This window comes from Lepidochelys olivacea (assembly GCF_965140295.1).
Source record: "Lepidochelys olivacea isolate rLepOli2 genome assembly, chromosome: 26".
Classification (NCBI taxonomy): Eukaryota; Metazoa; Chordata; order Testudines; family Cheloniidae; genus Lepidochelys; species Lepidochelys olivacea.
The window spans coordinates 13331454-13354534 of record NC_140436.1 but is presented as its reverse complement, the minus strand read 5'-3'; the positions used below and the strand labels follow the sequence as shown (position 1 = coordinate 13354534).

Genomic DNA, 23081 nt, shown 5'->3' with positions numbered 1-23081 from the left:
TTCTATGCTGGCTGGCAGGGAGCCAGAAGCTAAGGGCTGTACCGCCCCCTCTAAGTAGGGCTGGTTCAGACCCATGTTGGCTCTCTGGTCCCAGGTCTTTGTGGCTCCCTGCAGCATGTGTAATTAGCTACCCCAGGCCAAGGGGGTGCAGAGCATCCCCCTTCTGTGTTTGCTGTAGTGTCCATAAGGGCATGATGCAGGGCAGTTGGGACTCCCCCAGCCTCTAGGGTAGTGTGGGGGTTCGGCTCTCCAGCTGGGATGAGATGGGGACTCTGGGGTGTTTGGAGTTGGTGTGTGTGGAGGGAGATAAGTGGGGCTCTACCAAATTCATGGACCATTTTGGTCAATTTCACAGCCATAGAATTGTATAAATCATAAATTTCATGCTTTCAGCTATTTAACTCTGAAATGTCAGTGTTGTAACTGTCAGGGCCCAGACCCAAAAAAGAGGTGGGTGTGGGGGAGTTGCAAGGTTATTGTAGGGGGGGCTTGCAGTACTGCTACCCTTGCTTCTGCAGTTCTGCCCGATGCAGTGCTCCCTTCAGAGCTGGGGAGCGGTGGCTGCTGGCCGGGAGCCCAGCTCTGAAGGCAGAGCCACCGCCAGCAGCAGGGCAGAAGTCAGGGTACAGTATTGCCCCCCTTACTTCAGTGCTGCCTTCAGAGCTGGGTTCTTGGCTCTCTGGCCGCCTCGCACTGAAGTCAGCGCAGAAGTAAGAGGCGAATACCATGACCTCCCCCCCAAATAACTTTGCAAACCCCCCCACGGAACTCCCTTTTGGGTCAGGACCCCAATTTGAGAAACGCTGGTCTCCCCTGTGAAATCTCTACAGTATGGCGTAAAAGCGCACACAAGACCAGATTTCATGGTCCATGATGTGTCTTTCATGGCTGTGAATTTGATAGAGCCCTAGAGATGAGGGAATGCTGGATGGAGGCTTCCGATTAACCAGGGAGGGGATTTGTTGATCTCACTCCAGCGAAGGGAGACAGCATGAGCCCCTCTGAGGCGCCGAGCAGGGCTCACCAGGCTGTGCCCCTGCAGTACTGGGACAGGGTGGGATGGGATCCTCTGGCTGGAAGGGAAAAAGGTGGCGACTGTTCGCAGCCACTGGCTGAATCAGCCCTAGCTCTCCGATTACAGAAGGTGGCAGTATGAATGGGGGAAGGTGGCTGCTCCCCCCCGCCTTCCCCTAGTAGCAGCTGTGCTGGGAACCAGGACAGCCCACGAGCTATGAGGTAGAGGGCTGCCCAGAGCTTGTGATGGGCGCCGCTTTTGCTGCTCCTATGGGTCCTGAGATGTTCTGCTTCACTACGTAACCTCTGAGACCGGGCTCCCCACCTGAGAGCTGGCTGCCTCTTCTGTTCCATGTGGAGCAGGTTCTGCTGAAGATCCATATGGGAGATCGGTGGCACTAAATGAACTGCATTCCTGTCCTCGGGAGGCAGCCTGCCTTGGCCCCACTGTGCTAAGTACTGTCAAACTGAGCTAGATTTGAACTGCTTACCTAGAGGGAGAGGGTTACTTAGAGTTATCTAGGAGTTGTCCGAGCCACTGAAATCCCATAGCAAAATACCAGGATGTCCATGATTGGTTCTGTGCCTGAGCCAGATACCATGTCAGTCAGTTGGGATAGAGGCAGCTGGCGTATGGAGCCAAAAGAAGCATCAGACAGAGGTATCGGTTCACTGTGGCATGCGAGTGGACGGATGCTAAGGATAGACCCAGTGAAGGGTAGAAATGGGACCTTTGGGCTAATTCCTCTCCCTTCGCTAGGGGGGAAAAGCATTCACTATCTGGACACAGCCTGTGTGGTGTGAAATTCTCTCCATGCTGCTTTGTTCTAGGTCTGTGGCTCTCGGCCTTTCCAGACTACTGTACCCCCTTCAGGAGTCTGATTTGTCTTGCGTACCCCCAAGTTTCTCCTCACTTAAAAATGACTTGCTTACAAAAATCAGACCTAAAAATACAGACATGGCACAGCACACTATTACTGAAAAATTGCTTACCTTCTCATTTTGTCTATTACAGTTTAGTTTGTACTGAATTCACTAGTGTTTTTTTATGTAGCCTGTTGAACTTGGCAAATAGCTAGCTGAGATGATGTATGCCCTGGAGGACTTCTGTGTACCCCCAAGGGTAGGCATACATACCCCTGGTTGAGAACCAGGTTTCTAGGTGTATATGACCCCGCTTATGCCAGATCTTGGCAGGCGGATCAGAACTAGAGGTGGTTGAGAATATTTTTGGTCTGGTATGCCATTTTGACATGAGGGACATGTTCTGCAAAATCACGCTGGGCTTGACAAAATTTTGTGTAGGGGGGAAAAGGTAAACCCCAGGATGTCTTGATGCTTTCAACATGTTTCTTTGGACTTTTTAGAACAAAAAGGGGTTGGCTTTGTAAATGACTTTCTTTTCAGATGCCCCCTTATTTTATACTTCTGTTTTAAAATTCAAGGGTCAACATTGAAACCAACAATGTGCCCCAGTTCAGGCTGAAAAAAAATCCCAATCTTGCAGCTTCTCTGGGATTTAAAAAAAAATAGAAAATTCTGTTCTGTCTGCTCTAGTCAGACCCGAGTCCCCAGATCCAAACAACCCGACTCCTTTTGCAGAAGTAGAAAATGTCCGGTCCAGATGGCCACTTACTTTGTGGCTCAAGCTGATTTCCCTAGTAAAAAGCTTCTCCATTCACCTTTCTGAAGATAAGATCATCGCTGACAGACCGGTCACCAATCGAATGGCAATGACTTTATTACTCTTGTGAACTCCTGGACTCGTTATTCTTGTTAAGAGACCAAAAGTTTTTGTTTGTTTTTTCTCGTAAAATGACTTCAGTCTTAATTAACTTCTTGTACAGAAGAAATGAGGGAAGGAGTTGAATAGGGTTGTCAGTTTTCTAATTGCGCAAAACTGAACACCCTTCCCCAAGGCCCCATCCCTCCCCTCCATTGCTCGCTCTCCTCCACCCTCAGTCAATTTCACTGGGCTGGAGCAGGGGGTTGAGGTGCAGGCTCTGGGGTGAGGCCAGAAAGGAGGGGCTCTGGGCTGGGGCAGAGGGTGCAGGCTTTGAGGTGGGTCTGGGGATAAGGTGTTTGAGGTGCAGGAGGGGGCTCCAGGTTGTGGCTAAGGGGTTTGGAGTGGGAGCAGGCTCCAGTTGGGGTGGGGATGAGGGGTTGGGAGTGCAGGAGGGGGCTCAGGGCTGGGGCAGGGGGTTAGGGTGCAAAGTGCAGGCTCTGGGCAGGAGTAGGGGGTTGAGGTGTGGACGGGGCAGCTGGTTTGGGGTGCAGGGTTGAGGAGGGAGTTAGGCGGGGTGGGGTGGGCGGGGCTCAAGGTGCAGGCTCTGGCTAGGCAGCGCTTACCTCAGGCAGCTCCCAGTTGGTGCCACAGTGGGGCTAAGGCAGGCTGCCTCCCTGCCCCGCTTCTGCACTGCTCCAAGAAGCGGCCGGCATGTGTGGTCCCTAGGCAGAGGCACAGCCCGGTGGCTCTGCATCATGCGTGCTGCCCACATCTGCAGACATTGCTCCCATTGGCCACGGTTCCTGGCCAAAGGGAGCTGTGGAGCCGGCGCTGGGGGTGGGGGCAGCACACAGAGCTTCCCTGATCACCCCTGCAACTAGGGGCTAGACATGCTAGCTCCTTCCAGGGAGCAGCACGGAGCAAGGGCAGGCAGGGAGCCTGCCTTAGCCCCGCTGGGCCGCTGACTGGACTTTTAACAACCCAGGCAGCAGTGCTGACCAGAGCTGCCAGGGTCCCTTTTCGACTGGGCCTTCCAGTCCAGAATAAGACACCTGGCAACCCTAGTTGAAAATGGATTAGAATTTGAATCCTCTAGGTTATCAGTTTTAAGGCAGTACAGTTTTACAGCAAGTGCCCCATTGTACTAGGTGCTGTACAAAGACAGTGAGACAAGCCCTGCCCTGAAGAGTCTAAACTAGTCAGGACATAAGATGGGAGACAGGAAGTATTATCCTTATGTTGACTGGATTAAGTGACTTGCTCAACATCACACATTGAGCCAATTGCAGAGCTGGGGATTAAATTTAGATTTCCAGAGACTCAGTCCAGGCTTTTAACCATCCTTCCTCTCTAGTGTGTTCTGCATTCCCCATATTAGCTGGTGAAGGAGACTAGCCTACAACTGCTACCAGCTAGAGGACTCTCACCTTTAGCTCATGTGGCAGAGACTTGTGCCGTCAGCACAGGAAGGTGCAAATTCAAACCCTGGTGATGACATGTGGTGGCAGGTCTTAGTGCTGTACCCAAAAACTCTGTTCTCAATGGAAGCCTCTAACATAGTCACCTTGTCATAACCTGGCCAAACACTGGTACGTGCAGGGGGCCTGATTCTCCTCTTGCTAGAGTTAATCAGTGGAGTTACACTGGTGCAAGTGAGCAGAGACTGAGGCTCAGAGCATCTATCTAACCCATCTGGTCTCTAAAAGGATCAGCGAATGGCAAGGTGTACACAGCATGCGACCACAATGAACTCTGCTGGTAGCAGGGGTGGCAGAGGAAGGATCCCAAGTTTAAAAGGCTGTGTGACCTAGTGGAAAGAGCACTGGACTGGAATATGGGAGATGTGGATGCTACTTGTCTGTTGGAACTAGTACAAGGTCAGTCTGCCCAGTGCCTGTTTCCCCATGTATAAAATGAGGGGTAATTGTACTGACCACCTTTGTAAAATGACTTAATCTCCAGCTAGAGCTACCTAGATATTAAAATAGTCCCTTTTCAAGTCACCGCCCTGCTCGCAAAAACAAGCCAGTGGTGAACTTTTCTGTGGCAGCACTTTTACCTTTGTCTCTTAAACGATCGTGCCTACCTCATGCCATTAGGTCGAGAACAACCAGTCGTGCCCTCAAGCAGCATACCAGCCCAGCCCAAGTAAGAGCAGTGCAGCAAAAGGTTGGTGCTAAAAGTTCAGTGACTCACTCTATTTCTGTCTGCAGAGCCATGATCGGGCCCTGGCGGCTGCAAATGGAGTGGAGGTGGCTAAGATCCAGTCTCAGGATAACTGCGGCTTTGCTCCTAAAGCCAAGCCCCCTCCAGCGAGTGGGCTTTGAGTTCTCTCTTCCCACCCCGCAGGCACAGTTAAACAGCACAGTAATAGCTTCTTGGGTTTGACCTAAGTAATGTCCCTGATGTCTGGGAGCTGTGAAATGTCATTATCTTTGCAGGTAATTTCCCGTTTTTCCTAGGCAGCTTTGCTCTCCCAGACAGCAGAGACCAGAGAATCAAATTAGCCTGCTTCTTATGCTCCCCTTGTCTAGGTTTTGAGGACCTGCTCGAGTCTTGGTTTTCAAATATGAGGCAGTTTGTTAGAGAGAGGGAGGGTACGGATAATGGGTGGAGGGGTTGGGGAGGAACCTCTCCCATGGGTAGTAGGTTACTCCATAAGGGTCAGACTGTCACAGGAGGACAATCTCCTGGAGAACCCTGGCAGCTACTGGGGATTGAGCCTGTGTGGAAAATCTGACCTATTGGGGCTGCTGGCACTGTCCTCTGATGCATCTGCTGCTGGCCACTGCCCAGCACTGGGGTACTGGGCTACATGGACCTGATCAGACCACATATCCTTGTTCCTGACAGGCTCTGGCTGACTGGGCTACAGAGCCTATGTCAGGATAGTCCCTAGTGTAGACACCGCATATGATGACTGGAGTTGTCCTGCCGTGTAGGATCAACACCTCCCTTGAAAGACATTGGCTATGCCAGAGATGACTGGTACCTGCTGATAGTGCAGGGGTGGGGTGCAATGTAAAGGTTCCCCCAGAACAGCTTGAGTCATGCCCCCACCCAGGTGTGTCTCCCCCTCTTACCCTCAGCAGCCCCTCCCTGCAGCTCCTACCTGTTTGCTGCTTTTCCCCACAGCTGCAGCTTGCAGCTCACCAGCTCCAGGGAGCTGAGCACAAGGGACGGGGTCTGGCTAGCAAACCCTGGCAGAAATCAGGGGTGGGGGTGGCAGCCTGTGACCCTACATGCCCCCCCACATCAGTTCTGGGCTACACCAACAGAAGCCCTGTTCTACTTCCCTAGCTGTGTCTACGCTGGGAGTCTTGTTGGCATAGTTGTCACCAGGGTGTGGTTTTTCGCACACCTCTGACCCTCACAGCTATGCTGATGCAAGTTTTTAAAGAGCTGGTTGACATGTAAAATGTACATCAGCCAAGCTACATGGCTCGAAGAAGCTTGCCCTCATCTAGTGCCCCAGAAATGCTGACACTTCCATGACCATGGCTCTTCCATAGTCTTGAACTCAGATCCTAGTCATGCCACTGTTTCCTTATGTCAAATAGGGATGATATGTGATTGCCTTTGCCAAGTGTTTTGAGAGCTCTGTGTCTGTTGCAAACACTGCGATTTTCCTTTGCATGAGAAATCTTCCAGACATGAATATTTCAGGTGTTTCCAGCAAGCCTCAAGTTTTCTCCCCTTTTGTTGCAGTTAGGTTCTCTTGTTGCTAAATTGTATTCCTCTTTGGAGGATCAACAGTGTTTCCTTGTGGCTTGGGTGTGAAACTGAAGGTGGGATACAGTCAGAGGATTCAGCCCTCCAGAAGGTCTGTTTCCTTCTTTCCAAGCAGAGAATCTGCTGCTTTTCTAGCAATTAATTTTGGGAACTAGAATCTCTGCCCAGGCAGCCTGATGGTGCCTTGTAGGCACATCACAGTTCAATAACAAGTGGGCTCTGTGCCCAACACAGAGTGGAGTGTGTGTGTGACTACACTGCTTGGAACCAGAACTGTTCAGCTGTGTGTCATGAGCCCTATACTGCTAATGGAGATTTTCTTATCAGTGGTGCAAACAGTGTTCTGTTGAGTCACATGCCTTGGAACCTTCTGTGTTTGGACCTGCCCCAGGCAATGTGGAAGGGGGACTTAGCTGCCTCGGGAGCACCATCCTCCCCTCCCCTACTCCCCAGCTTGCAGATAGCCCTGTTTGGCCCATGCAAGTGTAGGGGGTGGGCCACAGGGCCGTGGCATCCTCCTGGGGAATACGTCGAAAAGGAGTACAGCCCGAGGCTCTACTTAGCCTCCTGGAATCCCCTCAGCACTGGGGAACACCATTAAGGAGCCTGCCGGGGCAGTGGCAGGTAGGAGAACCCCAGGCAGCATAACTCTGGAGCTGGCCTGCCAGGGGGCCAGAGACACTTCAGAGCTTGGTGTAAAGGCACCAGGTCTCTAGTGGATCTGAGCTCCGTGGGCCCCGGGGGTGCCACACTAGCTGTGCCAGAGATCCTCACTCTCCCAACAGAAGGAATAGGGGGAGCCCTTCTGAGCTTGCCCCCCAGGACCTCCCTCCTTTTAGATTTTTTTGCTTGAGCCTGGGATGTTCTGGGCTAGAGTAACCCACACTGGGTCCAGCTTCAAGCACCCCAAATCTTGTGGCAAGTTCAGCATCTGTACCTGACACTCCACCATACTGGTATGGCCGTGTCAAGGTTCCTTCCCCACTCTGAACTCTAGGGTACAGATGTGGGGACCTGCATGAAAGACCCCCAAAGCTTAACCTAATCTGGTAAGAATAACAGTTGCCACCACCAAAGTGTTACACAAAGAACAGTGAAAGAGCCCACTTGGAAACCTCTTTCCCCTCAAAATCCCCCCAAGCCCTACACTCCCTTTCCTGGGGAAGGCTTGATTAAAAATCCTCACCAATTTGTATAGCTGAACACCCACCCAAACCCTTGAATCTTAAGAACAATGGGGAAAAAACAATCCAGTTCTTAAAAGAAGAATTTTAATTAAAGAAAAAGTAAGAGAATCACCTCTGTAAAATCAGGATGGTAAATACCTTACAGGGTAATCGGATTCAAAACACAGAGAATCCCTCTAGGCAAAACCTTAAGTGACAAAGACACAAACAGGAATATCCATTCCATTCAGCACAACTTATTTTATCAGCCATTTAAACAAAACCAAATCTAAAGCGTATCTAACTAGATTGCTTACTAACTCTTTACAGGAGTTCTGACCTGCATTCCTGCTCTGGTCCTGGCAAAAGCATCACACAGACAGAGGGGACCCTTTGTTTCCTCCCCTCCAGCTTTGAAAGTATCTTGTCTCCTCACTGGTCATTTTGGTCAGGTGCCAGCGAGGTTCTCAGCTTCTTAACCCTTTACAGGTGAAAGGGTTTTTCCTCTGGCCAGGAGGGATTTAAAGATGTTTACCTGTCCCTTTATATTTGACAGGCCCCGGCCCACTTCTGCTTCCTCGTGACCCCTAAACGCCCCATCCTTCCTGTGCAGCTCACACCACATTTTCTTCTGCCTTTGCAGGTGAATTTTGTTCCTCTAGCCATGACCCAGCTGGGTCATGGCGGTCCTGATCGTGAGAAGTGTCTGAATCAGCCAATCGCATGTGGAGGTGGCAGTTCTCCCACGTGCTCCAAGGTACAAACCCTTTCCATTGCATCTGATTTTTCAAAGACATCTAAAGATGTTTGTGATTCTGCAAAGTCTTAAATCCCCATAGATCCTTCCCAGGATTTGTTTCTCAGCATCAGCAAAACAGCTCTGCGTTTGCTCTTTTCAGGAACACCTCCCTCTTCAGAGATGCTCAACAAAGCACTCTTTGTGCTAAGAGTTAGCATTTGCACTGCCATTCCCAGCTGACTATCTGCTGCCCTAATTAGAGAGGGGGCCAGAGCCTCTAAGCTTGGGGGCCAGATCTGAGCATTCCCAAAGTTCAGAGCACCTAGTCACTACTTTACAGACACTGTGGGACTGAATCAAGTCTGGGATCTCTAGCACCAAGGCTGTTAAGAGTGGTCCCTCAGTCTGGTCTTTAAACATTAGATCAACCTAGCTACCTGGCTTTTTAAAAAAAATTCACACCCTGCATGACTGAATTAGGTCGACCTAACCCCCAGTGTTGATGTAGTGAGGGTGACCTCCAGCTGGAGAGGTGGGTTAGCTAGGTTGATGATGAAAGAGGTTTTTCCAGTGTAAGAAGTACCCACCCTATGGTGTTAGGGTGGCACAGACCAGGGGGCCTCAGGGGCCATGGCCCCATCATTTTTAAAAGGGGGAGGGCTCTGCCCTTACAGTCAGTAAAAAGTGGAAGGATGAGCAACAGGGGAGGTTGTCAGAGAGGAGTAAGTGGAGGTGGGGCCTTGGGGAAGGGGGAGGGGCCCTGGTTTGGACCCCAGTGGTCCCCCACTTTTAGGGGCTTCCATTGCTCCTGGCACAGATATACCCTAACTCTGGGTGACTCTGTTCTGGTTGTCTGCAGTTAGTCTCTGAGGCTTGTTTTCAGACAGCGTCAAGCTCCCACCACTCCAGCCCGAATCAAATGTCCTTTCTGTGATTTGCCAAGTGCCCATTGCTGACCAGAGGGCAGGGCAGGGGTGTCTGGTTTTGTGCAGGTAGAAAGTTGGCAACCCTCGTGTACACATGCTGGTCATCAATTAGAATTGAACCTGGGCCTTTTCACAGCCAAAAGCAGCCGCTGCTCCCCCTTGAACAGAAGGTCTCTCCTTGAACTGGGAGATGGTTGGTTGCTGGGACCAACCACTAGACAGAGGTGTGATTATGTGCCCTAGAGCCACAGTGCATCTGAATCCTTGCACATGATAAGCCTTAGGAATCTGTCTCTAAAGCATGTAGTAGCTTTTCCTTATACTGCTGAGAGTCCACAGGCAAGGGCAGTACCAGGGACCCATGTTAATAAGTTATTAACCTGCAAGAACAGGTGGGTGCTGACCTAGTCTTCAGTGCCATAAGTCTCGTTCTATCACCTGCCAATCCCCTCTGTTACCAGGGAGAGTTATGTCCTCTCAAACTGCACCTGGCCAGAACATCAATACTGATCAATAGCAGGAGGGTGATGGAAACTCAATTAACTTTTAAGACTCTTTACAATTGGGGCAACACAAAGCCCTGGTCTGATCCCTACGATAGGATCAAAATTAAGCCTACTTAACGCAAACCAGCTTAGTTCTCTAACTAAAAGGCAGCTGTTCCCTCTGGATTTCACACTTCTCTATAGTTCCCAACTTAAACACTTTAATTTTTTTATTTTTTGTTATGCCACTTGAGATCCCTTACAGATGCCTGACTTGTCAGAGGATCAATTCTCAGCCCTTTCTAAAAGGCCCTGGGGGGGGGGGGCGGCGATCCTCAGGCATCTAAAATCACTAGGTGGCTTTGACAATTTAGACCCTAGTCTTTCAGTCCAGTCACTGTCTGAAAGTTTTATTCCCCCCATGACTCAAGCTGAGGGGATGGCTTTCATGGTAGGACCCTTCTTCAGAAGCGATTTGAAATCTGCTCCAGTTTCTACTCTTGGATGAGACCATCTGCCTCACTGCTTGCCTGAAGCAGATGTGCTCGCTCACTAGGTTTAATTTTTCTATTGTGTTTTGCCTTGGGTGGCCCTGGGAGTTCGTAATTCTTGGAAGAGACACATGCAGAGTATTATAACAAAGTACTTTGCAAACCTTTGTTAAACCTCACGGTGCCCCTATGAGTCAGGGAGCCGAGGCTGGCTTTAAATGGCTTTCCCTAAAGTCATCTAGCAAATTAGACCAGATCAGAAACTGAACCCTCAACTCCTGTGTGATCTAACTTGGTGATGCTAATTCACTAATTTAATTGTAGCTTGTTTCTGAGTGGTTAATACTCAAATGCAGCTAGCTCTGGGGAGGGATGGGGCTATGGGTGGTAGAGTGAGATAAGGGAGGATTTGGGGGCTAATGAGGAAGCAGAGCAGGGGAGAACTCCTGAGGTCTACAACCCACTCTGACCTACTGCTGAGTTCTGGGCTGCATTCCTTATGTAGCCTGTCTCTGTTAGGAGTACTCGGCCTGGCCAGCAGAGAGCCTGCAAGGGCAGGGGTATATGTTGGTAGTGGGGTGGCTGCAGTAGAGAGATGAGGGGACTTGGAGTTCTGTGTGGCATCATGGGAGGTCCTGCCACCCCCAGTGTTCAAAAATCCAAAGACCGGGCCCCTGAGATCATTAGAAGCATCCAAGCTCTGTTTTTAATGTGCGTTCTCTTGTTTTGGGCTTTTTAGGGAGTGCTTGAGTTTTGTTCGCAAGCTTGTCTCCATAACCACAAGGCCAGAAACATTTTTAAAATGAAAACTGAGATTCTCTCAATCACATGGCTCCAGGAGCTGGGGCTTTAAGAAAAATCTCCAAATAGCAGAAGGCTTGTGAGAAAGCAGCAGCCCTAGGGTCATGAGATGTGGAAGCTCTTTTCTGTTGGAATGAACATTGGAAAGCTGCTGTGCTGCTAAGGGTTACCTGGATCACACCTTTACTAGGTGTTCATGTTGAGCTAGAGATGCCAAGCTAAGCCCTCAACTTCCTAGAACTCTATTGGTGAGGGGAATGTGGGTCAAAGGATGAGCTAAGATTGGGGTGTCTAGTCAGGCCCTGCTGATGACCAATTTGGGTTGTGGTGGATAATCTGCTGATCAAACGCTCCCAATGTGATGCTGTAGCCAAAAACTTAAAGGCTATTGAGATTCATTGGCTGAATAAACAGCGGAATCTGGAGTTGGAGTAGATGGGATTCCAATCACAAGTGACTAGGACAAAGGGAATAGCCTGTCTCCTGTCCTGGTGTCAACAGTTCAAGGATGTTGATAAATCAGAGAGGGGTCAAAAAGAGCCATGAGAATGATTAAAGGATTGGCGCAAACCTGATTTCTAATGACTGGGTTCCTGGAGTCTCTTTAGCTTAACAAAGAAGGTTAAAGGGTAGCTTGATCTGTTTAAGTACCTACATGAGGAAGAAATATTTTATAATCGGCTCTGCAGTCTAGCAGACCAAGGTATAACAAGATCCAATGGCTGGTAGATGACATTAGGCACATTCAGACTGGAAATAAGTGCACATTTTTAAAAACTACTTATTTTGGAAGCTTGAACAAGTTTATAAATCCCTGCAAATGATTGTTTTGTTTGATATTTACAATCCTTTAAAACAAAATCTGTTGTAAGATGTATTTTGTACACAGATATGGTCGTCGGCGCTTTCTGTTTAACAGGGTGTTACCATATTAGAGCGATCATCCTTACAACACCTATGTTGTCGCTAGTGACTTTATTAAGTTGAGTGAAATCACTATATACACTTTTAACAGACCAGGTAGGTCTGAAAAATGTTAGTCTTAAAAATATATATATAAAAAAATTGGACAGGTGTACTGGTTCTTTGGCAGGTGAATGTACTTTGTCTGAGTACCGAATAAAAGGGAACAAAGTATCTAAAAGGGAACAAAGAGTGTCCTCTATTTTGCTTGGTACATAAATGGTGTTAATTTTTCCATCATCTCCCATAACTTTTTTGAGCTATTTCTCAATGGTTGGGCTCTTTTTTCGGATGAGAGGCTACCAGTACCTGAGCAGCTACTAGCAGATGAGAAATGAATTCTGTTTCCTGTTGTAAGGGCACTTTTACCAGGAAGACCCAAGAGGATTACCAAAGGATCATTTTAGTAATAAAATACAACAATTTGTGCTCTTTGGTTACAGATTGCCTTCCAATACACTCTGACTGGACATGTCCACCATATATGTATAGTCTCCCCTCCCAGCATAGCTTATCCCCCATTCAGTCTCTCTCTGGTTTTTAACTTGACTGGTGCAAGGTACCATCTAAAACTGTATCTTTTAAGAAATTTTTATTGTGCTTTAGGTGGTGGTTTCTGATCCTTTTTTGTAGCTCAAACCAGGGTGTTATATATGGGCACTTTTTTTATTAGGAAAGCAGTCTGCAAGGATTGATATAAACTTGTTTGTTTCCTAAATGACCAGATGCTGTTTCCATTAAAGTTAGCTTTCTGTATAGAGCAGGTTTCTGGGAAGTTAAGGAACAAAATGCCTGACTTGAAAGTACTGGTACCAGTTGGGCCAGGTCAAGTTAGTTTTGATCTCCAAGTTAAAATTTCTTTACTGAATAGCTGGCAATAAGGTGCAAATTTTAACTGGGAGGGTTAAGCATTGGAACAATTCACCAAGGGTTGCAGTGACTTCTCCATCACTGGCAGTCTTGAAATTCAGATTGAACTACTCAAGCATATCTCTTAGAAAAACATCCACTCAGGAATTAATCCAGGGAAGTTCTCTGGCCTGTTATTCAGGAGGTCAGACTAGATGATCACTAGTCTTTTCTGGCCTTGGAATCTATCAAGAGAAACAGACTTTGCTCTGTCTTTTGATTGGTACCTGGAGGGGAAAACTCCTTCAGCAGGTGGCTTCTTTCTTGTTCTTAAAGTAGAATACACAATCTGCTAAATCTGGATGACCCAGAGGCTTGAGACTATGGTGTTAAACTAGATAACAGCTGTCTGTTTTCTGGGCACCTTAAGGCCTCAGTTACCTCTCTGGTGGTATAAATTGCCTCTTACACCCAAGTTACACTAACATAAGGGATCTTTATACTGCCAGAGTGGTGAGAACCAGGCCCTGAATCTCCAAGATTTCTATCCTGCTCCCTGCGGACTGTTGCAGAGGAGACAAGCCCCTTGTACTCACTCATGGAGACTTTTCTGGGGGCCCTGTTCTAAAATAAAAGGCAAAATACCTGGCTGCTTTAAGTGGAGGGAGAAGAGCAGAAATTATGGCTGTGAGGACAGGCTGGCCTTAATGAAAAGGTGATGGGTTAAAGAGAACTCTCCACTCATGGAAACAGAAGGATTCTGATGCAATGAAAATGAACAGAGGATGTGGAAAAAGCTAATGTACTCAATGTTTTTTTTGCCTCGGTCTTCACGAACAAGGTCAGCTCCCAGACTGCTGCACTAAGCAGCACAGCATGGGGAGGGGGTGACCAGCCCTCTGTGGAGAAAAGTGGTTCAGGACTATTTAGGAAAGCTGGACGAGCACAAGTCCATGGGGCCAGATGCGCTGCATCTGAGTGCTAAAGGAGTTGGCGGATGTGATTGCAGAGCCATTGGCCATTATCTTTGAAAACTCATGGCGATTGGGGGAGGTCCCGGATGACATTGGAAAAAGGCTAATGTAGTGCCCATCTTTAAAAAAGGGAAGGAGGATGATCTGGGGAACTACAGGCCAGTCAGCCTCACCTCAGTCCCTGGAAAAATCCTGGAGCAGGTCCTCAAGGAATCAATTCTGAACCTCTTGGAGAGGAAAGTGATCAGGAACAGTCAGCATGGATTCAGCAAGGGCAAGTCATGCCTGACTAATCTAATTGTCTTCTATGATGAGAACTCCCTCTGTGGATGAGGGGAAAGCAGTGGACGTGTTATTCTTTGACTTTAGCAAAGCTTTTGATACGGACTCCCATAGTATTCTTGCCAGCAAGTTAAAGAAGTCTGGGCTGGATGAATGGACTATGAGGTGGATAGAAAGCTGGCTAGATTGTCAGGCTCAATGGGTAGTGATCCATGGCTCCATGTCTAGTTGGCAGCTGGTATCAAGTGGAGTGCCCCAAGGGTCAGTCCTGGGGCCAGTTTTCTTCACTATCTTCATTCATGATCTGGAGGATGGTGGAGATTGCATCCTCAGCAAGTTTGCAGATGACACTAAACTGAGAGGAGAGGTAGATACGCTGGAGGGTAGGGATAGGATACAGAGGGACCTAAACAAATTGGAGGATTGGGCCAAAAGAAATCTGAGGTTCACCAAGGACAAGTGCAGAGTCCTGCACTTAAGACGGAAGAATCCCATGCACCGCTACAGACTAGGGACCGAATGGCTCGGCAGCAGTTCTGCAGAAAAGGACCTGGGGTTACGGTGGACGAGAAGCTGGATATGAATCAACAGTGGGTCCTTGTTGCCAAGAAGGCCAATGGCATTTTGGGATGTATAAGTAGGGGCATGGCCAGCAGATCGAGGGATGTGATCATTCCCCTCTATTTGACATTGGTGAGGCCTCATCTGGAGTACTGTGTCCAATTTTGGGCCCCACACTACAAGAAGGATGTGGAAACATTGGAAAGAGTCCAGCGGAGGGCAACAAAAATGTTTAGGGGACTGGAACACATGACTTATGAGGAGAGGCTGAGGGAACTGGGGATGTTTAGTCTGTGGAAGAGAAGAGTGAGGGGGGATTTGATAGCTGCTTTCAACTACCTGAAGGGGGGTTCCAAAGAGGATGGAGCTCGGCTGTTCTCAGTGGTGGCAGATGACAGAACAAGGAGCAATGGTCTCAAGTTGCAGTGGGGGAGGTTTAGGTTGGATATTAGGAAATCCTTTTTCACTAGGAGGATGGTGAAACAGTGGAATGCGTTACCTAGGGAGGTGGTGGAATCTCCTTCCTTAGAAGTTTTTAAGGTCAGGCTTGACATGGGATGATTTAATTTGGGATCAGTCCTGCTTTGAGCAGGGGGTTGGACTAGATGACCTCCTGAGGTCCCTTCCAACCCTGATATTCTGATTCTGTGAAGGTGAATGAAGTGTGTCAAAGCAGGATAGTCTGGCTACTAAATTCACTGCAGCCAAGTCTTTCAGGAGCTCTGGGGACTCTGGCTTTGCATCTGGCTTTTGCTTTGGAAGGATGGTCCAGTGGTTAGGGTGTTACCCTGGGTTGTGGGGAACCTGGGTTTGATTCCCTGCTCTTCCATATACTCCTTGTGACCTTGGGTCTCTCTGTGCCTGTTTGTTACCTGTACAACAGGGCTGAGAGCACTGGTGTGAGGGTACATACACTAATGCTTATGCAGTGCTCAGGTACTGAAGTACTTCAGATGAATAGCCAGGATATTATCTGTTCAGTGTTGGGGAGGGAGGGGATGGTCCCAGGTTGGGGCTTGATGCAGGAATCAGTGGCTGAAATCCTCTGGCCTGTGTCAGACTAGATGATCCCAATGGTCCTTTCCTGGCCTTAGTCTGTGAAATCTGCCCTGGGCACGAACCCTATCCAGCTCCCTACAAGATCTGACCACAGTTCTATAGCCTGGGTGTGGTCTGCTGAACATGGATGAAGTCTGCTCTGGTCTCCTGTGCTGATACATCGCATCTTGTCCGGCAGAGCAGCTGGGCTAAGCAGCTCCCCTCCCTTTGCCGCTCATTCCTGCAGTAGAGGAGCCGAACAGCGAGTCTAAGGTCTCACCAGCTGAAGCCATCCACTGCTGTGAACCCCTGGGATTTTCAATCTCATGATTGTCTGGAATGCAGGAGTACGGGGTTGCACTGGTTCATCCTCTACTTTAACCTAGCAACCGAGGGGGGGCCAAGCAGCATTTGGGTACCGGGGATGAGAGAATACAGAAGGGTGGGGTAGGTGAGGGCCTAGCTACAGCGTTGTTTCCTCTTTGCTCACAGCCCCTGCTGGGTCACCAAGTGCCTGGGGAGTGGGTGGCTGGGAATAACCAGGCCTATCTGGTGAGATCTCCCTGCTTTTGCTTCTTTTCTACCCCTGGTCTTCGACATTCTCAGCTGGAAGGCAGCTGACCAGTCACAGGGTGGGGCTGGGTCAACCCCCCCGCCCCAATTTAAAGGTCAGGCCACCCCCCCAGACACCATTGCTGCTGACCTTCTATGACATGTCCATCCTCCCCTTTGCGGCCCTGGTCCCTCTTACTCAGCCATATTCCTGCCCCCCATTCTCCTTCCTGTGCACCTCATTTCATGGCCCTTCTCCTAAAAACAACCCTACTCTCCCGCCTGCCTTGGATTAATGTGCCTATATTCTGCTGAAGGCTAAAGGGTGCAAGCACCCACTGTTAAATCCCATATGGATAGGGTACGGATCTGGTCCTGTCTTCAGTCTCTGGGCCTTCATGCTCTCTCATGTGTGTCGCCTCTCTGAGGTGAGGTACAATCATCCCCGTCTTGCAGTTGAACCGCAGAAATACTAGGCAACTTGCTCAAGGCCACATAAAGTCTGTGGTGGGGCTGGGATTTGAACCCTTGTCTCCAGGTAGCGCCCTAGCCACCAGGCCATCCATCCGGTCTGTGTTGATGTGGGGGGTAGCGTGGCACTAGCAGATGGTGCTCTGATCTGAGAACAGGATTATAAATGCATGGGAATGACCCGGCGAACCCCCTGTCGCTCCCTAGCATGGAGGAAGGCTTGAAATGGCTTCCATTGTGTTACTGGACCTGCTATTGCTTTCCAAGCAAGGGGGGACCCTGCCTCTCATCCCTCGCTTTGGAGTGTGCGGACCTCTGACAGCTGTGTCCCTGGGTGCCCAGCCACTAGAGGAAAGGACACTCCAGGGCACAGACTGGTGAGCGGGATTGTGGGGTGGGGAACAGGTCAGGAAGGCCAGAGACAAACCCAGGGTTCAGCAGTTCAGCCAGTGTTAATGTAGCCAGAGTAGATAGAAAATATCCTGCCTGTATGGTGCACCATCTTATCTCCTCCCATCTGGGGGTCATCTGCTCACTCTGACATGCTTGCTTTGCCTCTGTCCTTCAGTAGCTTCCTGCTCCCATCCGTGGGACAGCAAGGTGGCCTCACCTGTCATTCAGCCAGGATCTCCTGCATTTAAGCCAAAGTCCATGCCCCATTCTCCAGGTCACCCTGCCTCAGTTTCCTCTTCCATAAAAGGGGAATAGGGCTTGCCTCTGTCTCAGGGGAGGGAAGGAGGAAGAGCTAGTTCAGGGGTCAAACGTGTTCTGCTGGATGGGCACAGCCAGATTGTGCAGGACCCTCCGCTTTTGTTTTCCCCCTTTTCTTCCTTAACTGACAGTTTCTAGTTTCATGGTCCTGGAACAGACTCTGCTTTGCCTTCCTGAGTCTGCTGCCAGCTTGAAATGCTGGCTTGCACAGGTGGGAATACCCACTTCCGTATTCATCTCATTGGAGAGCCAACTAAAATGGGAACATCACCTGTGCCCATTGCATTGCTGATCATTTTAGCAGATGGGAAGGGAGTGGGAATTGGGGGGGGGGGGCGGGGGGGTTTGTGATGAGAGAGGATGGGGAAGGGAGACACAGGACAGAAATATCCCAGTTGGAGGGGGTCATACTTTTCCACTGAGTTGCACTGAAGGTGACAGTAAGGTGCTTGATATCTAATAGTAACTAGGGGGTTAATTACAGCATAAAGGCTGGATTCTACCCCTGACCTTTTTGCTAACTTCCTCGGGCATTTTGCTGGGGATGGAGGGCGAGGAGCGTGGACTCCTAAATGTATGCCCCACCTCATCACTAAAAGTGAAATTGTCCCTCTATCCCTGAATGAATTTGGCCCTTTTTAGCTAATGGATCGTTGATTAAGCACGTGGCTGAGTGAAAGCCCGGTGGTCGTGGTGGTGTAACTAGAGAGCTGTGACTCATGGGATCATTACAGTGACAGCTGGGAAAGGACCACAGGGTCAGCTATCTCCATCCTGCTGTCAGGGGCCGGCCTACAGGATATTCCCTAGGGCTTTGTCCTGCAGTAATCCGACCAACACTTCTGCCCCTTCCCTTGGGCGAATCCTCTCCCCTCTAGTAGATGCTGCAATGGAGAAGCTTGGCTGGATACTCTGCCTGAGCTTCCCTTAATTTCCTACCCTCCCTCACTTTCTCACCCTAAATTCCTCTTCCCGCTCTACAGCGGCCCCCTCCCTCTGCTGGAGGAAGGTGGTTGTATCCCCCCCGTAGGCGTTGCACCCACCCTACACCGCTGGAGTTGGCGTTGTGTGATAGAGCACAGATCAGGGCACAGAACACAGACCGCATGATACCAAAGGGATCAGCTTGAACCCTGGTGTTATGCCCAGGTGCATTCAGCCCAGTGAGATTCGTGGGGCAGCGGTTAGAACAGGCCCTGCTGCTGCGTGTCCTGTTTTCCCATGGGCTGAGTACGGCTGCCCGGGCAGGCCTGAGTCCCAGGTCTAGCTCTGCCAGAGGCCGGGCTCTCCTGGGTAAGGCTGGGGCACAGGCAGGAATGTGACACGGGGGGTAAGGTGCCTGCATTGCTCCTGCTCTCGGGATGAGTAGATCTAGCTGTCAATCAGGCGTCTCTTTGACCCTACGAGCTGCACTGCTAATCCCTCTCCACGCAGGCTGTAAATATGTGAGAACAAAGGCTCGGCATGCCTTTCCCTTCCATCAACCTGCCAGCTCCGGGATCTCAGCAGCCAGTGAGATCAGAATCCAGCCCCCAACGTTACAGGGTGGAAGGCGTGGATGGGCTGAAATCAGACGGCTGTGGAAATTCCTCCCTCTGCTGGAGTCTTTCCTGGATGAGCGTCCACCTGAAGAGTGAACAGGGTAATTTTATCCCTCTGTAGTGAGCCTGGGCAATTGCTCCATGGAGCTGAGCTCACTCCAGATGCTGCTCTCCTGGGTGAGAGGGCATTGCTCCTGGGGCCAGACCTTGGGTGAAACTGGCCCTACAGTCTCCCCTCCCCCATCCTGTGGGGATAAACCGAATTCAATCCAGCACCTTCCCAAACTCTACATTCCCAGCTGGGCTGCCCGCCCGCTTAGCTCCGGCTGAACGGGAGCTGTGCAATTCTCGTTCTGTGGTCTGTCCCTGGATGGTTGATTTCCCCGCCGTACCCACGCAGGCAATGATGGTAGGAGGGAATAGAAGCTGCTTGAGTGCATCTTCCACCAATGCAAGCTGTAAAATGCAAGCGAACAGGCCGCTGCATTGTTTACGGCTCCATTTGCACACCCCTCCCTGGCTTCCCTTTTTCAACCGCTGTTCCCGTTGCCCTGCCACCTGGTAGCTGATCTGGGTGAAACTCCAACTCGGCTATGCCATGTCAGGAGGTTTAAGCTTTTTGCGTCTTTAACACTGGCCTGGATCTGAGACCTTACTTGTGCATGTGGGTTTTGGGGGGGGGGGGGAGTCCACCTGTTTTATATTACAGTAGCACCTAGCAGCGCCCTGATCCTGGAGCAGGGCCCCATTGCACTCCATGTGGGACAAAGACACAGTCACTGCCCTCAAAGAGTTTACAGTCCAAGTACAAAACAAGAGACAGCAGGGGGTACAGACAGGGAAAGCTCAAGGAAACAAGGTGAGGCTGGTCAGTAGGATAGACAGTGAGCTCAGCGCAATAGCTGCCCGTGGCTGAGATTTTTTTTTTTTCCCCCAGTCCTGGGGCTTGAAGAAGCAGGGGATTTGGGGGCGGAGGGGAGAGTAAGGGAGGAAACTTTGTAGCGTTTCCTTTGCAGACACTTGTGTAAATCCTCTGCTGTGGGAACCATGGACCCAGGCCAACTGGCCTCCCCAGTGCTCTTGTGTTGAACCACCAGCCGCTGTTCCCTCATGAGCACGTGGACGAGCAAGACCCCCAGCTCTCTTTCAAAGAGGGGGCTCAACCTGGCCTTAATGGTGTGCTGCCACTTGCTCCTCCATAATAATGCCTCGCTCTCCTATCGTACTTCTCCTCTTGACTTCTTTTCACGACTGCAGGGCCTCGGACGCCTGGTTAGGGAGCAGGATCTCGATGTGCTTTGCAGAGGAGGTCCGAATCCCCCAGCTGTAAAACAGGCAGGGGGAGCTTGAGGCACCCAGAGGTACAGTGACTTGCCCAAGGTCACCCACTAGGCCAGTGCCAGAGCCAGGCGTTAAACCCAGGTCTCCTGAATCCTATCCGGTCCCTTTCCACTCTGAGGAGTGAGGCGAAGCCTTCACCCATGCTCCACCCCCTCACCCTGGCAGCTTCAGCAGCTGTCCATGCTGTTCCCGTTTCCACTATTTTCAGCTTTAAGGGAGGAGGGGTTATCATAGAAGATTAGGGTTGGAAGAGACCTCAGGAGGTCATCTAGTCCAACCCCCTGCTCAAAGCAGGACCAACACCAACTAAATCATACCAACCAGGGCTTTATCAAGCCAGGCCTTAAACCTCTAAGGATGGCAGATGTTCTGACAGAACAAGGAGTAATGGTCTCAAGTTGCAGTGGGGGAGGTTTAGGTTGGATATTAGGAAAAACTTTTTCACTAGGAGGGTGGTGAAACATTGGAATGCGTTACCTAGGGAGGTGGTGGAATCTCCTTCCTTAGATATTTTTAAGGTCAGGCTTGACAAAGCCCTGGCTGGGATGATTTAGTTGGGGATTGGTCCTGCTTTGAGCAGGGGGTTGGACTAGATGACCTCCTGAGGTCCCTTCCAACCCTGATATTCTATGGCGATTCCACTACCTCCCTAGGTAACCCATTCCAGTGCTTCACTACCCTCCTAGTGAAAGTGTTTCCTAATATCCAACCTAGACCTCCCCCACTGCAACTTGAGACCATTACTCCTTGTTCTGTCATCTGCCACTACTGAGAACAGCCGAGCTCCATCCTCTTTGGAACCCCCTTTCAGGTAGTTGAAAGCAGCTATCAAATCCCTCCTCACTCTTCTCTTCTGCAGACTAAATAACCCCAGTTCCCTCAGCCTCTCCTAGTAAGTCATGTGCCCCTGCCCCCTAATTATTTCCATTGCCCTCCACTGGACTCTCTCCAATTTGTTCACATCCCTTCTGTAGTGGGGGGGCCCAAAACTGGATGCAATACTCCAGATGAGGCCTCACAAATGCCAAATAGAGGGGAACGATCATGTCCCTCAATCTGCTGGCAGTGCTCCTACTTATACAGCCCAATATGCTGTTGGCCTTTGGGGCATCAAGGGCACACTGCTGACTCATATCCAGCTTCTCATCCACTGTAATCCCCAGTGAAGAACTGCTGTTCAGCCAGTCGGTCCCCAGCCTGTAGCGGTGCATGGAATTCTACCATACTAAGTGCAGGACTCTGCATTTCATAGAATCATAGAATATCAGGGTTGGAAGGGACCCCAGAAGGTCATCTAGTCCAACCCCCTGCTCAAAGCAGGACCAATTCCCAGTTAAATCATCCCAGCCAGGGCTTTGTCAAGCCTGACCTTAAAAACCTCTAAGGAAGGAGATTCTACCACCTCCCTAGGTAACTCATTCCAGTGTTTCACCACCCTCTTAGTGAAAAAGTTTTTCCTAATATCCAATCTAAACCTCCCCCACTGCAACTTGAGACCATTACTCCTGGTTCTGTCATCTGCTACCATTGAGAACAGTCTAGAGCCATCCTCTTTGGAACCCCCTTTCAGGTAGTTGAAAGCAGCTATCAAATCCCCCCTCATTCTTCTCTTCTGCAGGCTAAACAATCCCAGCTCCCTCAGCCTCTCCTCATAAGTCATGTGTTCCAGTCCCCTAATCATTTTCGTTGCCCTTCGCTGGACTCTCTCCAATTTATCCACATCCTTCTTGAAGTGTGGGGCCCAAAACTGGACACAGTACTCCAGATGAGGCCTCACCAATGTCGAATAGAGGGGAACGATCACGTCCCTCGATCTGCTCGCTATGCCCCTACTTATACATCCCAAAATGCCATTGGCCTTCTTGGCAACAAGGGCACACTGCTGACTCATATCCAGCTTCTCGTCCACTGTCACCCCTAGGTCCTTTTCCGCAGAACTGCTGCCTAGCCATTCGGTCCCTAGTCTGTAGCTGTGCATTGGGTTCTTCCGTCCTAAGTGCAGGACCCTGCACGTATCCTTATTGAACCTCATCAGATTCCTTTTGGCCCAATCTTCCAATTGGTCTAGGTCCTTCTGTATCCTATCCCTCCCCTCCAGCGTATCTACCACTCCTCCCAGTTTAGTATCATCCACAAATTTGCTGAGAGTGCAATCCACACCATCCTCCAGATCATTTATGAAGATATTGAATAAAACCGGCTCCAGGACCGACCCTTGGGGCACTCCACTTGATACCGGCTGCCAACTAGACATGGAGCCATTGATCACTACCCGTTGAGCCCGACAATCTAGCCAGCTTTCTACCCACCTTATAGTGCATTCATCCAGCCCATACTTCCTTAACTTGCTGACAAGAATACTATGGGAGACCGTGTCAAAAGCTTTGCTAAAGTCAAGAAACAATACATCCACTGCTTTCCCTTCATCCACAGAACCAGTAATCTCATCATAAAAGGCGATTAGATTAGTCAGGCATGACCTTCCCTTGGTGAATCCATGCTGGCTGTTCCTGATCACTTTCCTCTCATGCAAGTGCTTCAGGATTGATTCTTTGAGGACCTGCTCCATGATTTTTCCAGGGACTGAGGTGAGGCTGACTGGCCTGTAGTTCCCAGGATCTTCCTTCTTCCCTTTTTTAAAGATTGGCACTACATTAGCCTTTTTCCAGTTATCCGGGACTTCCCCGGTTCGCCACGAGTTTTCAAAGATAATGGCCA

General features: G+C 49.9%; 1 protein-coding gene across 1 annotated transcript in view; it reads left to right on the top strand.

Annotated features, from left to right (window-relative positions):
* LOC311513263 (glycerol-3-phosphate acyltransferase 2, mitochondrial-like) overlaps positions 1-23081 on the top strand; it is a 174957-nt gene that overhangs the window by 55203 nt on the left and 96673 nt on the right. Inside the window, exon 5 of the mRNA XM_084614960.1 lies at positions 8282-8395. Coding sequence (XP_084471086.1) covers positions 8362-8395 — 34 coding nt within the window. The 5' untranslated portion in view covers positions 8282-8361. The remainder of the gene's footprint in view (positions 1-8281; positions 8396-23081) is intronic.